A 22151-nucleotide genomic window follows, 5' to 3' on the forward strand; every position below is an offset into this window, starting at 1 on the left:
CCTCCCCAAGAGTAACCCCATCTTTTCTTCACATAAAAGACGATAAAACGAGAGCCACTGACTGAGGGTCTTACATGTCAGAGTGATGGTACAATAGATGAGAAGATGCAGTCGCAGAATGCCAATCACTGGAGGTGGCAGCTTCATGTTTCTTAAATACTTGTCATTCAAACATTGCAGCAATCTTTGTAAGCCGTGCAGAGCTGTCAATCACACAGAATAGATTCTTTTTTTTCATGAGTCAAATGTGTCCAATTAACATGTAAACAACTGTTGTGTATGAAGATGCTGCACAACAGACTTTTATTGTACAGGAGGCGGCTGTGGCTCAGTTGGTGGAGTCGGTCGTCTCTCAACCCGAAGGTCTGATGTGTCCTTGGGCAAGACACTTCACCCCGAGTTGCTCCCGCTGCTTCGTCATCGGTGTGTGAATGTGAGTGAGTGGATTAGTTAATACTGATGTCTCTTTACACAGCAGCCTCTACCATTAGTGTGTGAATGTGTGGGTAGGAGTAGTCATGTTTTACAATCGTTGATACTTCAGAACATGTTTTAAAACGACACAACCCTAACCCTAACCCATCGTAAAGTAGAGAGGGAGAGAAATGAGTCCATCAAACACTGCAGGAAACACACTCTCAACATAACATTTGCAACGTGAGCAGCAGTTTGCTGCAATTTTTGTTCATTAAAAAGAAAAGAGAACAAAACTCCTTTGCACCTCCATTTCATAAATATAGATATTAAATATAGAGCAATGCGTCCATCAAAAACTGAAAGGTTAACTCCTGTCTGGCTTGAAAACAAACATTTAGTGACAACGTTTCAGTCCTAGACCTTCATCAGGCAAACAGTTTGCTGAAATAGACATGACATCTTAAATAGGAAGTGGCTAAAAGCCTGACACCAATCCTCATCATGATGTCGGCTCTGAATCAACAAACAATTAAACAAACAAACAGCTTCTTGTTTGAGAGCACACACATCAAACCAGCTACCAAAAGGGGAAATTCTAATCTCCAGTTCAGGGGACACTAAAGGTCCCAAACAGTAAATTATGATCCAAACACAAAATCAGAAACGTTGCGGTAGATCTAAAATTAAAAAAATGCTAGTAGACTTATCAATTTGAATCACTGAATCACGGCATCTCAACAGAAATATGAGAAGTGTTTACCATGTCTTGGAGCTTTTGACACTGCAGTTATTAGTATGTCCGAGGACACGCCTCCTGATGCTGCACATGTTCCTGATTGGACGCTGCGGCCGACTCACTGCTTTGATTGGCTGTAGAGAGTCACCTGAATTAGAAAGAGGGAGAAAAAAAATGTTTTTGACCATGTAAACATTTCAGCTATTGAAGGTTTTAAGAGTCTCTTTGATGAAATGACTGTACAGTTAGAATGGAAATGAACATCAACAAAAGTGATGATTGTGTACTTTAGAGGTCACAGGGTAACGAGTCGTGTCACTGGTGAGAATGATCCCTCCTCATTGTACTCCTCCCTCGCTCCACTGTGTAATTTTCCACACAAAACTGACCCTCAGCTCGTAATTTCCCCGAGACGTCAGACCTAAAAATAGACAAAGCACCCAAAATAAATGGAGCTAAAATTAAAAAGGATCCACAGCTGCAACAGAGCAGCGAACAGGAAGCTTTGTACTTTCATGTGACGTTTGAGTTACTTTACTTTTCATATTACTCCTCTGACCTTTGATATTTAGAGGGACATTCAGAAATTGAATGATGTTTTTTGCATTTCCTCTTTGTTTGAGAAGATGTCTAACACTGTCTGTTCGTGTTTCTGACACTGGTATGAAGAGGGGTCCTCACAGAATATCTGCAGAGCTCAAAGAGAATTTAAAAAAAAATCACAGAAATAAAAATCAAAGACAAAAGGATAAATTACAAAGGAAAATAAAGAAGATTAAATGTGTAAATGTCTCCCTCTGCTGGTTAGATCAGCTCTGAAAACCTGAACATCAGTGTACGATATATAGATATATATATATATATATATAGATATATATATATATATATATATATATATATATATATATATATATATATATATATATATATATATATATATATATATAGATACATATATACATATATATTATTATTTTTATTATTATTATTATTATTTTTGTTTGTTTTAAATAAAGATCACAAAAGACTAAAAGAAAGCCAATAAAGAAAGAGACCAAAACAGGGAGCGGTATTGCTTTTCATGCAAATATCCTATGAAGAGTCTCCCTTCACAAAAAATAAATGTCAAAACATTACAAACTTTAAAAAAAACAAACGATATGTAACTTTGGCCCGTTTTCCCAATCTCTTCAAACGCTAGATGTCACCCGCTAGTAACCTACTTAAGAAGAAGCAGTAGAAGAAGAAGAGAATCACGCTCCACCAATCGCATCAACGCATAGGAAAACGTTGCCCTGGCAATCCACCAGTTTTTAACGGCCGCTCCTTGAACAAGCCAATCACAGACGCGCTTTAGGGAACTGGGCGTGACGTCATCGTCGAAACGAAATTTAAACGACAGACAGAGAAACGCTTTGGTGGAGAGTCCTGTTTATCAGAAGTGGTAAGGAGAGTTTGAGTTTTCTTACCTCGAAAATTGTCATTTTTACTTTGCTTTTATTTTGGAAGTGAAGTATCAAAGTAGGCCATGCGATAAATGCTAACTTGAGCTCGTTTTCTCATTTTGTGTACGTAAATAGTAACGTGTTTATGGTAAGCTTCGTTTGTTAGCCGACACCCATACCACGACAAGCGTAACTATGATAATCTTAAAGCAAATATATTTAAACAAATGAGACTACATTCTTACAAAGACATTTTTAACGTCACATGAGCTGTTAAAGTGAAGTCAAATCTGCTCGTTAGCATTAGCGTACGTCGCCTAGTGTTTCGGTGTAACGAGTGACCGTGTTAACTGGTGACTTTCAGCCGAATGCGCCTGTGGTTGTAGTATCTTGTAACGTGTTAGAAACGGGAAAAGTCCTGATTGAACTATACAAACAGACATTTTCTGTAGCTGTTTTAAGTACGCCGTCAAAAGACGCCTTGGGCTGAAAGCCACCATCTAGCACGGTCACTCTACAAACGGGAACACCTAGCCCTCTTTCTGTTAACTGTTACTAGCGCAAATGGTAATGTCAGCCCTTCACTGTTAGACACTTTACGCACTTTGCTTTGTCCTGGTGAACAGGTGGTGTGCAGACCTGAATAAAATGGCGCAGTTTGGTTTTGAGAACGACATCCACAGCATCCTGAAGCTGGACATGCCCATCACAAACGCTCCCATGGCGAGGTGGCAGAGGAAGGCCAGCTCCTCCTCCAGCAGCAGCTCCGTCCTGGGCGGTTTATCACCGGGAAAATCCATTAACACGTCCCAGAGCGTGTCCAAAACGCCGAGCAAAACTCCAGGTAACGTGTGTGAAGTTTCAAACCTCACTTGGTAATTTAGTAGAGATGTGACGACACACCTAACACCCGAATTTATTTATTTGTGTGTTATCATACATTGGTACTGTAACATTTAAACATGCGCAAGTCCCAGCTGAATTAAAAAAAAAACAGGTAGCACTTCTGCTTGGTTAAAAAGACTATTGCAATAATGTACTGTGTATTTTTGTCAGAATGGTTCACATTGTCCACATGTGTATCAAGTTTGGATTGTATAGCTATATCCCTACTCTTTGGTTTGACTTTGTGGGTGTAAATGGATAATTTGAGGTTCATTTTTGGTTGTCAAACAGGTAAAAGTAAAAAGCAAACACCCTCCAAGATGGGGGGTGACCGCTTCATCCCTACCAGAAACAGCAAACAGATGGACGTGGCGAGTTTCCTGCTTACTAAGGAGAACGAGCCTGTGGACGCCAACAGCGCATCAGCGACATCGGTGAGTTATTCCTAAAAACTCTGACAATGATCAATACTTTTCAATAGCATGTGTGCCACCTGAGGTTTTTTTTTTTCGTATTTTAAACAAAACCGGCTGTAAGAGAGGGAGAACTGTCAAAAGTTGCTCAAATACTGTGGAAACATATTTGCGAAGTCTAGTCAGTATGCAGGATATATTTTAATGACTCATTGTTTCTGTTTTCAAAGGAAAGTCAGAAGGCGTGGTCTAAGTCACTGAATGGATTCAACATGGAGGATGCAAAAATCCTGCACCTTGGGGGGAAGCCGCTGAATGCTCCCGAGGGTGAGTGCATTTGTATGCCAAGCTTAGAGAACAAATGTAGGAAGTGAAGATTTGTTTTTAATTCTTTTGTCTAATTTACAGGCTATCAGAACAACCTGAAAGTCCTCTACAGTCAGGGTACGACTCCTGCTTCTGTGAAAAAGACAAGATACATTTCTTCAACACCAGACAGAATCCTGGACGCCCCTGAGCTTCGAAACGATTTCTGTAAGTCTTCATCTTACTGAGAAGTTTTTAAAGCTTGATTCGAGAGAGGTGTTTTCACATTGCCCTCCTGAAAGAGGGCGAGTCGGCACAATTTAAAAATAATTTTTGATGTCATTTGGAGATTCACTTTGCTATGGTTACAGCCTGTCGTTCTGTAGCTCCTGTGTTTATCCGTACACTTCCAGCTAACTTGAGTATGATCCTTTCTTTTCCAGATTTGAATCTGTTCGACTGGAGCAGTAGAAATACTCTGGCCGTGGCTCTTCATAACAGTGTGTACCTGTGGGACGCCTCTCAGGGTGACATCACTCTGCTTATGAAGTTGGAGAGCGAGGAGGACTACATCTGCTCTCTGTCCTGGACCAAAGAGGGGAGCTACCTCGCCATCGGAACCAGCGACTGCAACGTTCAGGTCAGTGTGACGCCAGGGCCCGTCTGAAACCATCAAAATCCCACAACAACTATTGGTTTGTATTTGGACCCTTTTTTAAAATGGTCTGCTGAGGACTGTTGGTCAGAGTAGCCAGAACAGCTTTTAGCTTGACTGCTTTTTGTTCACAACAGGATGTAGAAAGATACTGTGATTGAAACACAGCACTTGATGATGACAACTTTTCAGTTTGCAGCCTCCCTGATGTCAAAGATGTTTGGATAAACAATACTTCCTCAACGCTGTGACTTAACTCAGCTTATGTGTTTTTATAAAATGGCAAATAATTTGGCTCCATGAATCCTAGCAGACGAACTGAGCAGCTTAGCTCGCAGCTTCTTTTTTTTTTTTTTTTCTACATCCTCTCACTGAGGGTTGAAAAGACAGATTTTAATGTGTGGTCTAAAACTGAAGCACAATTTCATGAAAAAAAGTGCTGGGGTTATCAAATTCAGAAAAGCTTGTATTTACAGTAAAAAAATAAAATAATATTGCAACGTTGCACACGGCCTTTGACAGACTCGAGCGCTGGTGGCTTCTACGCAAGTTTACATCCTCTGAATCAGATGAGATGAACACAGCAAAAAATGCCTTAATTTTAAACAACACATCTGCTCTTTGTTTGTAATGGGACCACGATTGTCATGATATCAAAATGTTAAACAAAGATATGATTCTGGTAAAGTTGCAGGAAAACTACACTGTTTGTGTGGATTCATTCCTCTCTTACACACCTGTCTTATGAATTAAATATTCCACTTCTTTGTTATTAGAAACCAGTTAACAGCCCTGTAAGATATACAGTACAAATGTAGTTCTTGCAGCTTTTTGAGACTCCAAAAGGCGCAAAACGTCAGTATGTTTGAACGTCTGTCTCTTTCTCTCACCACAAGTTTGGGTTAAAAATAGGACTAATTGTTGATAGTTTTGAAAAGTACCAAAGCTACAGAGTAACAGAGACTATATTGTTTTAAACTAACAATATCATTATGTATGAAATTATCCAAAAATTTCACAACCGTTTTTGTCTCCTCAGCTGTGGGATGTCGACCTTCAGAAGCGTTTACGCAGCATGACGAGCCACACCTCCCGAGTGGGAAGTCTGAGCTGGAACGAGCACGTTCTCTCCAGGTAAAGTCCTCTCCTCGTGTCTGATACAAAAACACTCACACGCGCCTGCGTCTTTGTGTGACTCGAAGTTAACGCTTCTCTCCTCGCAGTGGCTCCAGATCCGGACACATCCACCATCACGACGTGCGGGTGGCGGAGCATCACATCGGCACGCTCACCGGTCACTCTCAAGAGGTGTGTGGCCTGACGTGGTCGCCTGATGGTCGATACCTGGCCAGCGGCGGAAACGACAACCAGGTGTGTGTGTGGCCACGCGTGCAGGAGGGCGGGAACCCCAGCCAACCGGTGCGCTGCTGGAGTGAACACCAAGGAGCTGTTAAGGTGAGTGATGTCATGCTAGAAGCTGTTTTAGTCTTCCAGATCGTTCTGCTTCTTGAACACACCTCACACCTTCCTAAGCCTTCAAATCTGAAATCACATTTTAATATCTTATTATTATTATTATTATTATTATTCTAGGCTTTGGCATGGTGTTCATGGCAACCAAATATCCTGGCATCAGGAGGCGGGACCAGTGACCGTCACATTAAGATCTGGAACGTAAACAGCGGCTCCTGCATCAGCTCACTGGACACACAGTCGCAGGTAACTACAGTGTTTAATGTCTAATTTTACAAAGATTTGTCTGTTTTCCCCAAATAATTCATGGCTCGTAGTATATCTAGGTGTAAATATCACCTCATGAATACTTTTAATGAACTTTTAAAACAGCCCTCTAATGTTTTTAATTTGGACTACAGTACCCATTTTAAACACTACATGTCAGAGTTACATATTGCTCACTTAAACTATTTTAATGACAGAATTTAAGTCAAAGGCCACAGTGGGGCCCACACTGACCCACCATCCAAACTTGTGTTCTATTAAAAATCTGACAGCCATTATTCTCTTTAATGAAGTACAATGGAAGCCGACGGCCTGCCCAAGTACTGGCCAGCCAACAGTGGCTAAACTAGATTTTCCTCGGATTAGAGAGGCCACTGTATGAATTTGAAGATCTTATACGGCTAATATCAGCGCTCTCTGCTTCCTCAATCAAACACATCTCAGGTTGTTCTGGAGCTACAGTGAGAGATGTACTGACTCGGAAAGCTTTCTTCTTTCTGTGGAGTCAGGCTAGCAGTGCCTACAAGTACCAGGATGCATTGCAGCCTCATTCTTGCCCAGTGCTCTTGCTCGAATAAATACATCTCAATAACAAGTCATAAAAGAACTTTCAATAGTTTCCTCATTCATGAAATCCTCTGCTTTTATATGTGATGCATTTTCTGTGTCGTAGGTTAGGAGTGAGTTTGTAATTTAAGCGGACGGAGACAAGTAAGCGTTTTATCAGCTGCAACGACCATAGGGGTTGTTTTTTTTTGTTGTTTTTTTTTTTAAGACTCTACCACTGACAGAGATTAGCTCTGACAACAGCAAACAAACTCTTTAAACCTTCAAAACTATCTTGTTGGTAATAAGTGTAAAATGTGGGACTTTAAAAATGGTTGATTTGAGCAGTTTGAGACAACACAGATCTTTGCCTAAATCACTCGCATCTTTGCTTTTAGATCTCGTCGCTGGTTTTTGCTCCAAACTACAAAGAGCTGGTCTCCGCTCACGGCTACGCTCACAACAACGTCGTCATCTGGAAGTATCCGTCTCTCACCAAGGTCGCAGAGCTCAACGGTATAGTACTTCATTTGTTTTGTCTGTATCAACATCCAGTGGTATTTATGAACGCTATTCTAAAAGTAAAACTGCTTCCTTTTTAAGGCCACGAGGACAGAGTTCTGAGTCTGACTATGAGCCCCGACTGCTCTACGATCGCGACCGTCGCCGGTGACGAGACGATCCGTCTGTGGAAGAGCTTCGAGGTGGATCCCGTGAAGAAGAAGGCCAAAGAGAGGATGCTCAAACCCACCAGCAGCGTCATCCATCAGTCTATCAGATAACTGTTTATCCCGTCTTCACTTTGAGGACCATTTTATCTCTGAACTCTGTTCCAATCATTGAATGAGCTTTGTGCAAATGTTTTGTAATAAAGTTAAAGTTTTAACATGGTATGCTGTTGTAGAGCTCAGTTCAAGCCTTTAAATATTTATCTCAATGAGTGATCTGTCAGCCAAACCACAGTAGTTTTATCTTTATGTTGACCATAGTTGCGTCTGAAACTGGTTTTGTGTTCCATTAAAATCCTTTTTGACTCAAACATCATTTTCATCCAAAAGTAGTAGTTTCTTCCTTTCTGCGTTTGGACAAAAGATTACATTACAGAGCATTGAGACAAAAGGACATGTTAATTTCCTCTTCTTTTGGGTTTGTTTTTTTTTTTTTTTAAGTGAGTTTTTGGAACATTACAGATGTTGAGGACATATCTTGAGTCAATTGTGTTGTTTTTTTTGAGAAAATAGTAGTTTGTATTTGCCTTAACTTCCAAAAGCCCTCGAGAAACCGAGGCAGAGTCCAGTAACTTCACTTATAAGGCTCTTTGCTTTTGTACTGCAGCATTCCTGAACGCTCAAACTGAGTTAAGGTCTTCTGTCTTTGTTTTGCTGTGGATAAAAGTGAAGTTACTGTTTTACTGCAGTGGAGTTAAGGTGTTATGCCTTTTTAATATCTGTCATCAAGCACTTCTGACACACACAGTAGCTTGACCAAGTGTAGTAAAGAAATAGTGTTGTGTTATTTTAACCATGCAACCAAGTGAAATACAGTATAAAATGGAAGTTAATGCCTTGGCATGAGCCTGTATTATTGTACAGGCAATGCAAAGGCAGAGTACCTTAACTTCCAAATAAGGGTCAAAGGTCATGTTTGAGCTAAAGATTTTTATGAACATTAATAACCTCATTATAAAAACAATGAATTGCCACATTTCCAATATTCTGCCTACAACTCATTTGGCTGGACAACAAAAAGACTTTCTCAGTTCTACACTCTGGAGAGTTCAGGTCTTTTGCCTTTGTAGGGCAGTATTGCCTAGCAGTTATGTCGTGCACATCGTGTACAGAGGCTATAGAATATAGACCCTTTGCTGCAAGACATCCCTTACTCTCCCCTCCCGACATTTCCCGTCTCTCGTCAGCTGTCCCATCTGATAAAAGCAACAATGGACCTTAAAAATATAACTTAAAGTCAACACGAGAGAGGAGACATGTAGAAACCTTCATCTTCATTATCTAAATGTCATTGCTGTTAAAATGGATTCCGGAAATATATGGCTGATTCTTTTATTTAAACTAATATCTCACACTCCTGAAATTCTTCAACCGCGCAGATTTATTTTAAGGTCAATTAGTGGAGTTTTCACACCGTCATTAGGGACAAATAGAACAAAGAGGTGGAACAATACAAACATGTTTGAAAATATTTTTCACATCCTTTTTCTCCAGACACACATTCATCACCCACCTTTGGGTCCCGACCATAGTATTATAAATATAAATGTTTGAAGCCTGAGTGACGTCACCCATCTGTTCCTGCAGGGGGCTCCGGAGACTCATCGGCAGCAGCCGCCATGTTGGAAATCCTGTCTCAGCCTAACTTTAAGTCAACCTAACGATAGGCTGAGATCTGGAGCTGAGGTGGGTTTTAAGACTCTTGGCGAACCCTTACATCATGCCCACCTGTCAATCATGTCAGCTACAAGCCTAACTATGGATAACATGTATTGTTCTCAAAGTCAAAACTGAGCTGTTTTAAAAAAACAATACAATGTGTGCCCATGATGACAATAACTAATCAGACCTATTTGTATTTTTGTACCAGGCTGTAAAAATTTATTTTTTGTCTGTCAGGTGTATTTGACTTCGGGTGTTCCTGGAGCCAGCCTCTAGTGGACACTCGACAAACTGCAGGATTTTGCAGTTCCACATGCACTTAATTTTTCAATACCAGAGGTTACCGCTGGGTCCCGACCCACCAGTTAAGAACCGCTGCTCTTTAATAAAAATCCTTTATTTAAGATTTTATAGGATTCATTTCTTGATAAACATAAAGCCCCTCTTCATCACCCTCTTTTTGTCAACCAATGCATGTTGTTCGTAGGGGCGCCAATGTGCACCAAACAGAATTCCCACATATTGTTACTTTAACATGTCAGAAAGAAACAGGAGAGCGAAAGTACAACAAGAATCCATTGGGCTGGCAACCTCCACAAAATCTGTCTGTATGGGTCTTACATATTTACCACCTTTGGTCCAGAGTTTAAATAAAACTTATTTCAGGAGAAATAAAGTGATTCTTTCCGTAACATATTAACTATGTAACTCCATCCCTGACATGATGAGTCTCTGACACACCTGTTACCTCTGAGAGCAGAGGCACTCCTTAAAAAAGGATTCCTCCCAGAAACACACACATACACATTTAATATTTGACCCTTAAAGGGATAAATACTCCACTTTCAAACACGCCTGTCTCACCAGATGTTTGTCTCTTCGGGACTAAAAGTGTGATGAGTTGATGAGGCCGGCCGTAAATAACTAGAGTGTGTGTTAATGTATGTAGCGTCACAGTCTGTGTGTGCACATATTGTCCCACAGAGCTGCTCTTGTGGTTGTAAATAAAACCTCATGGCAACAGCGGACTGTCTGATTGGTCAGCTGGCTAATTTACTGTTAATTGGTTCTTCATAATCAGCAGCAACACTTAACAGACTATTAAAGATGACACGTGGGCGGCTGTAGAAGTGTGTGTGTGTGTGTGTATGTGTTTGTCTCAGTAATGTATTCAGGCCTTTGTCTGTCAAAAGGCTTTTGAGGCAACAAGTAGAACAACACGAGCGGAGTGGAGAGACTCGTTGTTATTATGAGACTGTCATCCGGCTGAATTTAAAAAGAAAATAATTTTACATCTTTAAAAATAAATAATCTCTGAATAGCACACACATAAAACATGCATTTACTCTAAGCTCGGCTTAAACAAGCAACATTCAGCACAAAAGGCAAAATACAGACAGTATAAATAAGACCTGAACACAGTTTGTCACTGATTTGTTTGCAACCACCTTCCAGTTTAGCAACCTTTTAAAGCGACCCTTTTTGTTTGGCAGAGGTTTGAAGAGACGGAGTGGTTAGCATGCTAAGATATCAAAGCTAGGTGTGAAGTGCAGACTGATTATTTGAAACATTATGTCACACAGCCAGAACGATTATTAGTCTGATATTTACATGAAAGAATCTCTAAAAAGCTCCAACAGCACAAACACACCCCAGAGGTTAAAGGTTAGAGACTGAATTAGCTGAGGTGACACCTAGCAGACAGCTCCTACCTGTCACTCAAAGAGGCCACGCCCCCTAATTCTACATCACTTTAAGCCTTACTATAATGTAAACAGGTGGGTTGTATAAAAATTCAGTTGTCATGAAGAGAAAGCTCTGGAGACCAAAACTGTTTCTATACCAGGATGTAAACATCTTTATTTCAGCTGTAAAGTTGGTCATTTTAACATGGGGCTCTATGGGGATTGACTCACTGCAGGAGACAGCCTCGAGTGGACACTAGAGGAACTGCAGTAAGTTTAAAATTAAATAGTTGAGCTAGATATATATTTTTCCCATTATCTGGACTTATCCCAGGATAACAACACTGGTTTTCCAAAGTTATCTTGAGATCTTGAATCAACTGTAATGTACTCATTGTTATGAGAAAGCCGAGTCCAATAAAATGAATAAACAAAATGAATAGATGTATGTCCACTTAGGGTTTTCGTAAAATATAATATTCCATAGGCAAATAATGAATAACAAGGAAGTGACTGATGATGAAATCCTGCTCAAACAGTAAGCTGTTACAGTCTAAAAGTTTAAAGATAAACAGTGGTGAAAGAAAAGGTCCTGACCTGTCACAGTCTTTACAGGAGACTCCCCACATTGCGTGGTGGTCACCACTGCCATCTTCCCGTCCAGAGCCGAGCAGAAGGAGCCCATCCTCAGCAGGGGGAGGAGGAGGAGGAGGAGGAGAAGGAGGAGGGGGCAGACTCCAAGCTGAAGGATGAATCTGTATAATTTTGTTCCTTTACATATTGGGGAGACATCTTCGTCATGCTGCCATCCAGACGCTGCTCAGACAGTCTGTCTCTGTGTGAGTCCTCTCTCTCTCCCCCCTCTCTCTCTCCCCCTTCACTCTCCCTCGCTCTCCCTCTCCCTCTCTCTCTCTCTCAGAGTGTGCAGAGGTCTCTAACACTTCAAACAGGGATTGTTCGTTCAGGAAAGGAGGATCTGTATGTTCTTTATGCCTTTGGTTATAGTCCATATTTTAAGGATTTAGTTAATGATTTTGCATTTTATTTGTGTACCTTTATTGTAGAGACAGGACAGTGGATAGAGTTGGAAATCAGGTTATCAGTTATTTTTTAAGGTTAACCTGAAAAATCCACTTCTACAGTGTTTTTGAACATATATTTGGGTAACCTGAGTGTCTACTGACCCACAAAATGTAAAATAAATCCATCCCGTCCTTTGTTTGTGGTCTGCATAAGTCTTGCAACACAGAGAAAAATGCTCCGTTTCAAATGTGCTCTCCTCGTGATGTCACAGTGGGATTCTGGTAAAAAAAAAGAATCCCCTCCCATCCCCTGATATCTCCACTCCTGGACTCCACCCCCAGCCTAAAACAAAACTTTTGCACAGGTCTGCCATTTGTATTCTCGTTACAGAGGAGTGATGTTTACGGGGAAAACTCAGGGGGGGGGGTCACTGTATTTAAAGAGACACACACACCAAAACGGAGCGTTCTGAGAGAGCTGGTTTATACATGGTCACAAACCTCCTCTGGTGCTTGATTCATGTTATATTTTGACCAAAGCACAGCACAGATGTTTCATTTAGACCTCAGGGGACTGTTTGAAAAGCGGGATAATATGTCCTCTTTAAACAGAAAAGATAGGTCAAATGCAGAGGATTAATTCCCTCAAAAGCAGAACTTTTATTTGACAAAACACGTAAACGACTGAAAAAGACGGCACAAAGAGGACATGGTCAATAATAACACACAAGACTACAAGAACGGAAATCGAAAAAAGAAACAAATCTATAAGAGTGTGAAAACTGTTTCTGAAATAATAATGACTTTAGACAAACTCATCGATACATTTCTGATGTTTTTTGGGGTCAGGATCAATTCATAGAGGGCAAGAACTGTGCAAATTTTGAAATAAATCTGATTTATATGTATCCTCTGGTTTGATTATTCAGCATCATAAAACCAGACCTTTCTCTACACTATAAAAAATATCTGAAATATTCTAACACTAAAATCTTGTAGTCTCATTAAGATCACTAAGTTCTTAAACTGCCGATTCATTCTGAACATTTCCTTTTCCCTCCTTCAGTGTTTGGATCCGTTCACCATCGGCGTTTTGTATTTCCTCAGCTGTTCCAGGAAACCTGGGTTTGGCGAGGAGGCGGGACGAGCTGATTTGACCAATGACAGAGCAGCGTCAAAGGACAGGCCCTCACATGACATCAGGCAGCCAATGACCACCGCAGGAGCCCGCGAAACACCGGCGTTGCAGTGGACCAACACCACGCCTTTCTAAAGAGGAAACAGGAAACAGGTATTATCGAAGCTGCAGTGACTGATTTCAGCCTCTCGGGCAGAAGAGAATAAAAGAGAAATCTTATTTTGAAGTGGCCATGTTCAGAAGCCTGGAGTGGACACACATCTTTAAATGTTCTTTACTCCCTTTTCCTGTCATTACAAATTATTTCTAGTTGTTTGCTCGAGATCTAGACACATTCATCTTGTGCAAGCTTTACTGTCTCAAAACCAGCTTTGTTTTTCAGAGGAAAAAGACAATAATCCTGAGGGGAAAACAATCGTAATCAAAGGGAAATGGAGGAATTTAAAATTTTTGGAGCATGTCCGCTTGGGGCTTCCGTAGTTATATTTTATTGTGTGGTACCGGACTCACGTGCTTCACATGTCTATCGAAAATTTGTTGCTCTGAATAGTGTTAACTGCTTTTTTGTCACCAGAAAGTGGGGGCTATTGACAAATGGCTAATGCGTTTTTATTTATTTTATTCAGAATGTATTTAACCAGGAGAAACCTCATTGAGATTAAGAATCTAGAGGTAAAAGAAGTAATCACAAACACAGATCAACATGTCCTGATTCACAGAGCAGGTCAAAATGCTCCAGCAACACTTGTAGTAAGAAGATCAACTTTATTAACAATTTAGACCGACGCGTTTCGGCTCGTGTCCTTCATCAAGGTCATCAAGAAACAGATTTATAAACATAATTTAAATAGGGTAGGTACACAATTGAAGGTAAGGTAAAAAAAAAATCAAAAAGGTAGGGACAACCAATCAAATGCCTCCACATTAGTGTGTATCAGCCGATAGGTGGGCTGGTTTGTTGGCCAGGTAACATGGAGGTGGAGGGCGTGTCTAACAAAAACAAGGCTGACATCACAACTGGTCAACAGGTAGGGATCAAGGGGAGTCACAGAGCAGAAAGTCATCAGTCAAAGCATCTACAACCTGAAGCATCGTCCTCCAACAACTTCAACCTACTTTTAAAAAGATTGAAAGAAACCAAATAAATGACTGTCCTAATTACAAACAAAGTTCTTATGTAGTAATGGCGGTCTTAACTGAAAGTCCGAGCCAGTCTGATGCAGTATAAAAATCCTTTATTAGCAGGACGTGTCTAGTCTAAGCGTTTCGATTTAACTGAGTCTTCGTCAGGACATGTGCCCCGGACTTTAAGTTACCTCACAATGAACTTTGTTTGTAATGAGGACAGTTTATTTATTAGCCATCTGACCTCGGTCCCCTAACCTTAAAGGGCGCCTCATTTCTCTACTTTCCTTTTTTTTTTGACCCAGTGCTGCACTCGCTTCAACCTTTTTCTATTATCCATGACTTTAGCCAAAAAGAGAAAACATGAAGCTGTTGCAGTGGTGCTCTCTGGCCAACAGGGGGCTCTACCTACCAGCAGACAGAGCAGTTCACGCCCTGACATGCAGGGCAATGAGCCACACCACAAATTTGCTCTTTAGGTAATAGACGTGTTGTTCATTAGTGCCTTGAGAGCCTCATTAGCTTCTCCATTACAGCCTCTATTTTCCTTCACATGGAGGGTTTACACAACAGCAGCGTATCTAACAGGCTGAACGCAGAGCTGAGCTCATTAATGTCAATCTGTTCATTCAAAGAAGAGGAGGAGGAGGAAGACGAGAGCTTAAAGACGTCGCAGTGCTCCGTCAAACAGACTGTTTGTTTAAGCGGATCAAATTCAGTAAGGCGCTGTCTCAAATACTAAAATAATTAGATACAGACCTCAGAATATTTCCCCCCTGTAGGAGCAGTTCAAGGATGCCATCGCACATGACAACCATGAAGTTATAACCTTGACTGGCAAAGCTGCAACAACATTAAGCAACAGGCAGGGGCGCTTTAAGGGGGAGAAAAGTTAGGATGATTCTAAGGGCCCATAACTGACAGGGTCCCTTAGAAAATCTCTAGCAGCAGAAAGTAGCAGAAGTTACAATGGCAAGAAAAAACTTCTCTTCTCTCTCCTTCCCTCTGGGGCCCCCTAACTGGTCTGGGGCCCCAAGCTGTTGCCTGTCTTGCCTGTTGACAAGCAGCGCCTCTGTACACACATCAAGCCTATTTTTTCCCCCTCCCCAAAGAGCACCTGTTTGCTGTTCTGCTTTATTAAGGACCTACTCAACATTACAATACGACACACTTTATTGTCCCCTTGGGGAAATTATTCTTGGACTCAAAGTGCTGCCGAACATTCAGCCGCTTCTACTGGAATCAATAAATAATGATGTCATTGATGTCAAATAAATCCTGGCATCTGGACATAAAGGATATTGATGTAAAAAAAAATTATAGGCAATGTGGGACCCAAATCTTGGGAAACAATCACCCCTGTATTTCTTAAAGTCACTTTTAAATGATTATGTACATTTAAGGATGTCTCTTTTTTTCATACCTGATTTTTAAGTTTTGTTAAGTTGATGAAAACTTACAAAACCTAGCATGGCCCCCCACTTTCGGTATCTGTTCCTTAGCCCTAAGCTCAGTCACATGATGCTGTCGTTGTCATGACAGCGTTCATACCTAAACTGCTTTCCAGCCAGATGGCCTGCTGGGTAATGTGACCCTGCTTTTTAAAAAAAAAGCATCAGTTTGATTATCAGGGCTGGAATTACCCCTTACAGTCCTCAGAAACATATCATAATGAACACACACACTTCCCGTAATCATACACCCCTAATGACTGCCTAATGAGTGTGTGTGTGTGTGTGTGTGTGTGTGTGTGTGTGTGTGTGTGTGTGTGTGTGTGTGTGTGTGTGTGGTGTCATGTTAAGGTGAACCGCAGGCTTCTCCTTTAAAAGCTTGTATGACACTGAGATCTGATCTGTGTGCACTTTAATAAAACATGAACAAAACTAAACATCTATTATTCAAAACAGAGGAGGGGGAGGTGGTGGTTGTGGTGGGGGGAGGTGGGGTACTTCAACATGGGTCAGCCTCATTTTAAGACCCTAACCTGTGTTTTTCTTCTCATAATCCCTTGCTGTCATGGGATTGTTTCTTGTTGTTGGACTTGATTGGGTTGTTTGGTTTAACTGAGGTGGAGCGGCTCTCACTAAGGTTGTATGAATGTTCGATACTAATAACACCTCAGCTCTATGTTTCCTCATCCCTATGTTCCCTCAACCCTATGTTCCCTCAGCCCTATGTACCCTCAGCCCTATGTTTCCTCAGCCCTACGTTTCCTCAGCCCTATATCCATCAACCCTATGTCCCCTCAATAGGTTCCCTCAGCCGTATGTTCCCTCAACCCTATGTTCCCTCAACTCTATGTTCCCTATGTTTCCTCAGCCCTATGTTCCCTCAGACTTATGTTACCTCAACCCTGCGTTCCCTCAGCCCTCTGTTCCCTCAGCCTTCCCTCAATCCTACGTTTCCTCAACCCTATGTTCCCTTAGCCCTAGGTTCCCACTGCCCTATGTTCCCTCAATCCTATGTTCCCTATGTTTCCTCAGCCCTATGTTCCCTCAGACTTATGTTCCCTTAACCCTATGTTCCCTCAACGCTATGTTCCCTCAGCCCTTTGTTCCATCAGCCTTATGTTCCCTCAGCCTTATGTTCCCTCAACTATATGTTCCCTCAATAGATTCCCTCAGCCGTATGTCCCCTCAACCCTATGTTCCCTCAGCCCTAGGTTCCCTATGTTCCCTCAGTTTATTTTATAGACCACGCTATTCATTTCTGCAATGATAAATGCAAAATAAATAAAGTATAATCTGCATTAAATGGTAGTAACGTGTTACTTCATTGCGAGCCTGCTGGATGAAGTCACAGCAGTCCTTCATGTGGAGCAGAATATCAGCGTCTGGATGATCCATGATGCTGACGGTCCGATAGATGAAGAGATCAGGAAACACATTCTCCACCCCGAAGGCCACGTTCAGGATGTGAGACACCTGCAGAGGAGGAGGAGACTTCATCTTTGATATGTCACAGAGAACAATCAAAAGGTGTGAGTGATAAATACACACAATCAAACAAATGAAAATCAGCATCATAAGCTCTTTATATAAAACTCTTCACCTGTGTGGTTTTCTAAATTTACACATTGATTAATTTAAAGATGGCTGATGGGTGTTTGAAGAGACTCACCTTGTGTTTTCTCAGAGTGCTAAAGTCATGGGCAGCATCTTGGGAACCTGCACACACAAACACACACCGATAAAAGTCAAAACACAATTAAACTTTTTGTTTGTTGAGCAGATTTAGAGAATTTTGCAGGAAATAAAGCTAAAAAAAAACATTCAACTGCTCTGTTGGTTGTTTTGTTGATACACACAAACACAATAACAATTTTAACTCTGAATATCTTTACACACACAGAGACACAATTTAATATTGAATTCTTTTATGAGCAAAATTAGAACAATGAATTGAGTTTTCTATTTTGTTAATTTGTTTTTGTTTTGTATAATATAGTGCCAAACAAAGCTTTCTGATGTTGTTGTTTGGGTCGTCATGGTTTAGAGTCTAAACCATGACGACCCGATTAAAAACAAACTCTAAACTTTAGACTTTCTTTTTAATCAAGTCGCTGTCCAGAGTGCTAAACCAAACAGTTAACCTGAGTCCCTCCTGCAGAGTGTCTGCTGCAGGTCACAGGGTCATTTATGTTCCACCTGCTAACAGGTGAGCCCTGATAGGCCACATCTCCCCCTGTACTCCCCTCCCCCTCTCCACCACCACCACCACCAACGTCTGGACTCAGGTTTCTCTGAAGCTGAGCTGAACGTGTCGGCGGACTGAAGGTGACTTCCAGGGCAGGAGCGCTTCCCGAGGGGAGGGGGTGGAATAATCCAATCGTTTGGAGTGTCTTCTTTCTTCATGAGGAGAAATTCATGTTTAAGAAGTCCTCACTGAGGCCCAACCTTATTTGTTAACCAGAGTTTACCACTTTTGATTTGATCAGCGTGCAATGCAGAGGTGGTCGAGTTATTTAAACAAATTTGAATGTGAAGAAAACATTAACTTTTGGCTACATGTAGTCCAGATGTACATGTTTTCAAACATAAAGATCCTTAAAAGTCTTGAAGTATTACCTTTGATTTAAAAATGTAAAGACAGGGATCCACTTTTTATGGTTGAAATTGTCTTTAGGTCCTGACAGAAATTAATAACTCATGTTCTCTGAAAAAGGAACAAAGAAAATCTGTCATTTGTAGCAGTTGTAAGCCTGTAAAGACTTCAACCGATGTCTGCCACGAGGTACCAATCTGATGAACCAATCACAAGCCTCCCTGTCTCCCTGCTCGCTCTCTACCTCTTGCGTGCACTAGCCCACACTCAAAGCACGTCACACTACGACGTAGTTTCTACACAATGCAAGAGATGAGCTGAGGTCAGCTTCTGGAGAAATGGCACTCGTGCATGTAGGTGAGGGGCGTGGCTTTAGAGGGAGCACAGAGGGGAGGGGGTACAGACGGAGCACTGAGGGAATGCTACTTTCAAAATCATGCTAGTTTTTCGAAAATTATAAACCCTGCCTTTAAGGCATACGATGTATTTTAAAAAATAAAATGTTATGTGACACAAAATAAAACGTGCAGTAAGTGACAAAGTCCCTCTCAATCCATTTTCTTTTTGGTAGGTTTCTTCACCTTTTTACAGACATTGAGTTGAAATACTGAAGTTTGACTTTCAGTTGGCTCCCACAGGTCTTAGTCAGTAATTATCTGTTACGTTCACTCACCCAGCAGCAGGAAGGGCTTGACGATGCCAACCTGCACGTCCCAGGAAGTGTCGGGGATGTATCCCAGCATCGTCTCAGGGGGCACGGGGTCTTCAACCACGGTGATCGTGGAGCCCTTCCAGGTCTCGATGATGCGGCGGCCGCTCAGTGATGTCACACGGGTGCATTGCTTCCTGAGCCGCGTTCGAGGGAAACTCTGGATCTCCTCTGTCAGAGACTGCATGACTGGACCAGACTGGAACCTCAGGAGGATTAAAAGGTAATCAGATGAATTTTAAATATATGAATATGTTGTAAATAAGAGGTTGTATTTTTCTGTGGTGTTCCCCAGGGTTCAATCCTGGGTCCTATTGTGTTTACATTGTTCTCCAAAGTCCCCTAAAACGATGTTTAATATGTATTTTTACTGATTGCTATGCAGATGAAGTTGGACAGATTAAAGCTGCTTTTAGTTAAAAAATTTGATCTTTAAAGCTTGATATATCTTCTGTACAGAAGCCACAAGGGGACATTGTTTTTTTATCTCTGTTTTCCAATGAGAACCAGTGAATTTCATTTTCTTAGGATATCAACTAACTTATCTTTTTACCTCAGGATAACAACCCTGTTTTCCATTGATTCTAAAAGTTCAGCAATTTTCCTGAGATCTATCACAGGAAAACCAGCATTGATATCCCAAGTTAACAAAATAAATACGTCGAGATCTCAAGGAAACAACATAAATCTACTGGTTATCATCGACGTTGTTCTCCTCTTAGGTTACAAGATAAGAGTTGACTTCGAAGGAAAACCAACATTTACTCGTTAACATTGGAAAACAAAATAAAATGTATGCATGCATTTCCGCTTACACTTTGTTATTCAAAACACTACTACTCTTTACTTTCCTGCAATGTCCAATTGTCCTAAGGACAAAATGTAAATCTTGGCCAGTGGAAAATAATCCCCAAGACCCTCTTAAAAAATATAATAAGACTCCATCATAGCTCATTATTTAACTCTATTATTTTTAATATGTTTGTTTAGGAATAACATGTTCTGCATTAGGCGTCGTGTTTACAGCTGATGTTGGCTTTGGCTTGATTAATTCTCCTCCTCTTCTTCTTGTTGGTTATTGTTTGGTAAATCCGTCCTCAGAAACAAAATCTAAGTGTTTCCTTTGAGCAGCATGTGAAGTGTTTCTTTGGGCTTTTTAAAGTTGGAGAAGATTGCTAAATATAGCCTCTCTTTTCACCTTCCTTGGATCAATTTCGAGTCGTAGTGGATGCTTGAATGCTGAAAAGCTTTTAATCAGATCCACTTAAAGTTCTCATGTGACATCCATCTTTGTCTTTTTCTGGCTCTCCATCGAGCCGAGAACTCAGACCGAGATCCTGCTGATGATCTCTGTAAGACTTTCTGCACATGCTAACTCCTACAGCTGTATATCACTGCAATCTCTGCAATTGTATATATAAATAAATCCTTCTTGACAGTGGCATAAAAAAAGAGTTCTGTCAAACACTGTAAACATGCATCTTAGGTTATCTGAAAGCACCTGAAGGATTCTATGTTGGGGTTTTTTAATGCACCCTTAAGGACTCATTTAGATACAGCCATTCAAACATGTTAAGGTTGTCTAAGCTGTATCCGGCCACATCCTTTTAGCAGTTTATATGTGAATGTTTCCTTGGCCACATTTAAAGCATGCACGACTGGAAGATGCAAGTTAAGGCTGGGGAATGCAGTTTTTGGGGAAAACAGCTAGATTTAGAAAGCATGCAAATGGGAGAAAAAGGTCAAACACAATTCCCCATAATCGCATGAATGTGCTCTGCAGCTGTTATTCTGCAGGATGAGTTAAATGCCGTTCATAATATTGTATCTTATAGTTACCAATCAGATACATTAAGACACTCTAGGCTCATATCTCATGGATTAAACAATGAACTAACCACATAAATAGGTCTATTAAGAGTTGGTATCATTTTCTTTGTTTGATAAAAACCTGTTTCTTCAGATGCTCAGCTTTGGTCCGGCCTCTGCTCAGACTGGTTCTGGTTCAGCTGATGGCAGTTTAAACTCCAGACACAGAGCAGATGATTCGCTTCAGTTTGCAAAAAAGGAGCAAAGGTCGTCTTTCATCACCTTCTGGTCGAGGAGGAAAACACTTGAAAACTCTGGGTCAGGTTTTTTTTTTACGCTGGACAAACCAGGTCCACATTAGACCAGATCCAGAGTTGACCCAGTTTAACCAGCTTCAGGCCTCTCTGAGTTAAACTGTGGAGAGGACTGAGTCTGCAAGAGGGGAGGCTGAAGTGCTGCTGTGCAACATGAAACCTGCCGTCTGTCAGCCTGTCACTGTAGTGCTCTACAATGGTGACAAATCCATGCACTTAGAATAAAGACCTGCACAAAAATCACTCTAATCAAATAAATAAAGTACTACATGATGTCATAAACATTGCGTCTTACAGTGTATGGTCCCTTTATTGGATTCAAATTTTACTTAAGGAAAAAGAGTACATTCAATCCTTTTTTTCTACGTAATAACTTCATAAATAATGACAAGAATCCCAGTGTAGATAATGTAAAAATATTAATATAGTAAAGGTAGAAGATGATGTTTCAAATGTTGTCCACAAGGGGGAGCCACATCCTTGCCATCACGAGCTACTACAGCCTAATGAAATAAAAACCTGAATGAGTTAAATAAAATAAAACACTTTTTCACAATCATGTTCAAAGTTTTATGACCACAGGTTTTCTTCTAAGGACAAAAGAAAGACTAAATGTATGATCAACCAAAAAGAGTTCATTTAATAAAAACTGGCCACAATGAAAACCTCTCATATTGTCTGATTATCACAATTAACGATGTATGAAATAACTAAACATACAGGATTAAGTATGTGCCCTTATTTACAGGAGCATATATATTTGAATTTCATT

At 40.8% G+C, this 22151-nt stretch overlaps 2 protein-coding genes across 2 annotated transcripts; one reads left to right on the top strand and one right to left on the bottom strand.

The window, feature by feature from the left end:
- Nucleotides 1–2486: 2486 nt before the first annotated feature.
- On the top strand, nucleotides 2487–8187 carry cdc20 (cell division cycle 20 homolog). Its single transcript, XM_020632008.3, has 11 exons — nucleotides 2487–2597; nucleotides 3225–3442; nucleotides 3775–3917; nucleotides 4127–4223; nucleotides 4305–4430; nucleotides 4646–4842; nucleotides 5897–5991; nucleotides 6081–6312; nucleotides 6451–6576; nucleotides 7542–7659; nucleotides 7747–8187. The coding sequence occupies exons 2-11, from the start codon at nucleotides 3247–3249 to the stop codon at nucleotides 7923–7925; spliced, it is 1509 nt and encodes a 502-aa protein (XP_020487664.1). The 5' UTR covers nucleotides 2487–2597; nucleotides 3225–3246; the 3' UTR covers nucleotides 7926–8187.
- Nucleotides 8188–12886: 4699 nt separating this feature from the next.
- On the bottom strand, nucleotides 12887–21478 carry LOC109982626 (dual specificity protein phosphatase 19-like). The gene is made up of 5 exons (XM_020631924.3): nucleotides 21208–21478; nucleotides 19221–19462; nucleotides 17624–17670; nucleotides 17275–17427; nucleotides 12887–13509 (listed from the first exon to the last, which is right to left on the bottom strand). Exons 2-5 carry the CDS (start codon nucleotides 19441–19443, stop codon nucleotides 13303–13305), a joined length of 630 nt encoding a protein of 209 aa, XP_020487580.3. The 5' UTR covers nucleotides 19444–19462; nucleotides 21208–21478; the 3' UTR covers nucleotides 12887–13302.
- Between the last annotated feature and the right edge of the window lie 673 nt (nucleotides 21479–22151).

This window comes from Labrus bergylta, chromosome 13 (assembly GCF_963930695.1).
Source record: "Labrus bergylta chromosome 13, fLabBer1.1, whole genome shotgun sequence".
Classification (NCBI taxonomy): Eukaryota; Metazoa; Chordata; class Actinopteri; order Labriformes; family Labridae; genus Labrus; species Labrus bergylta.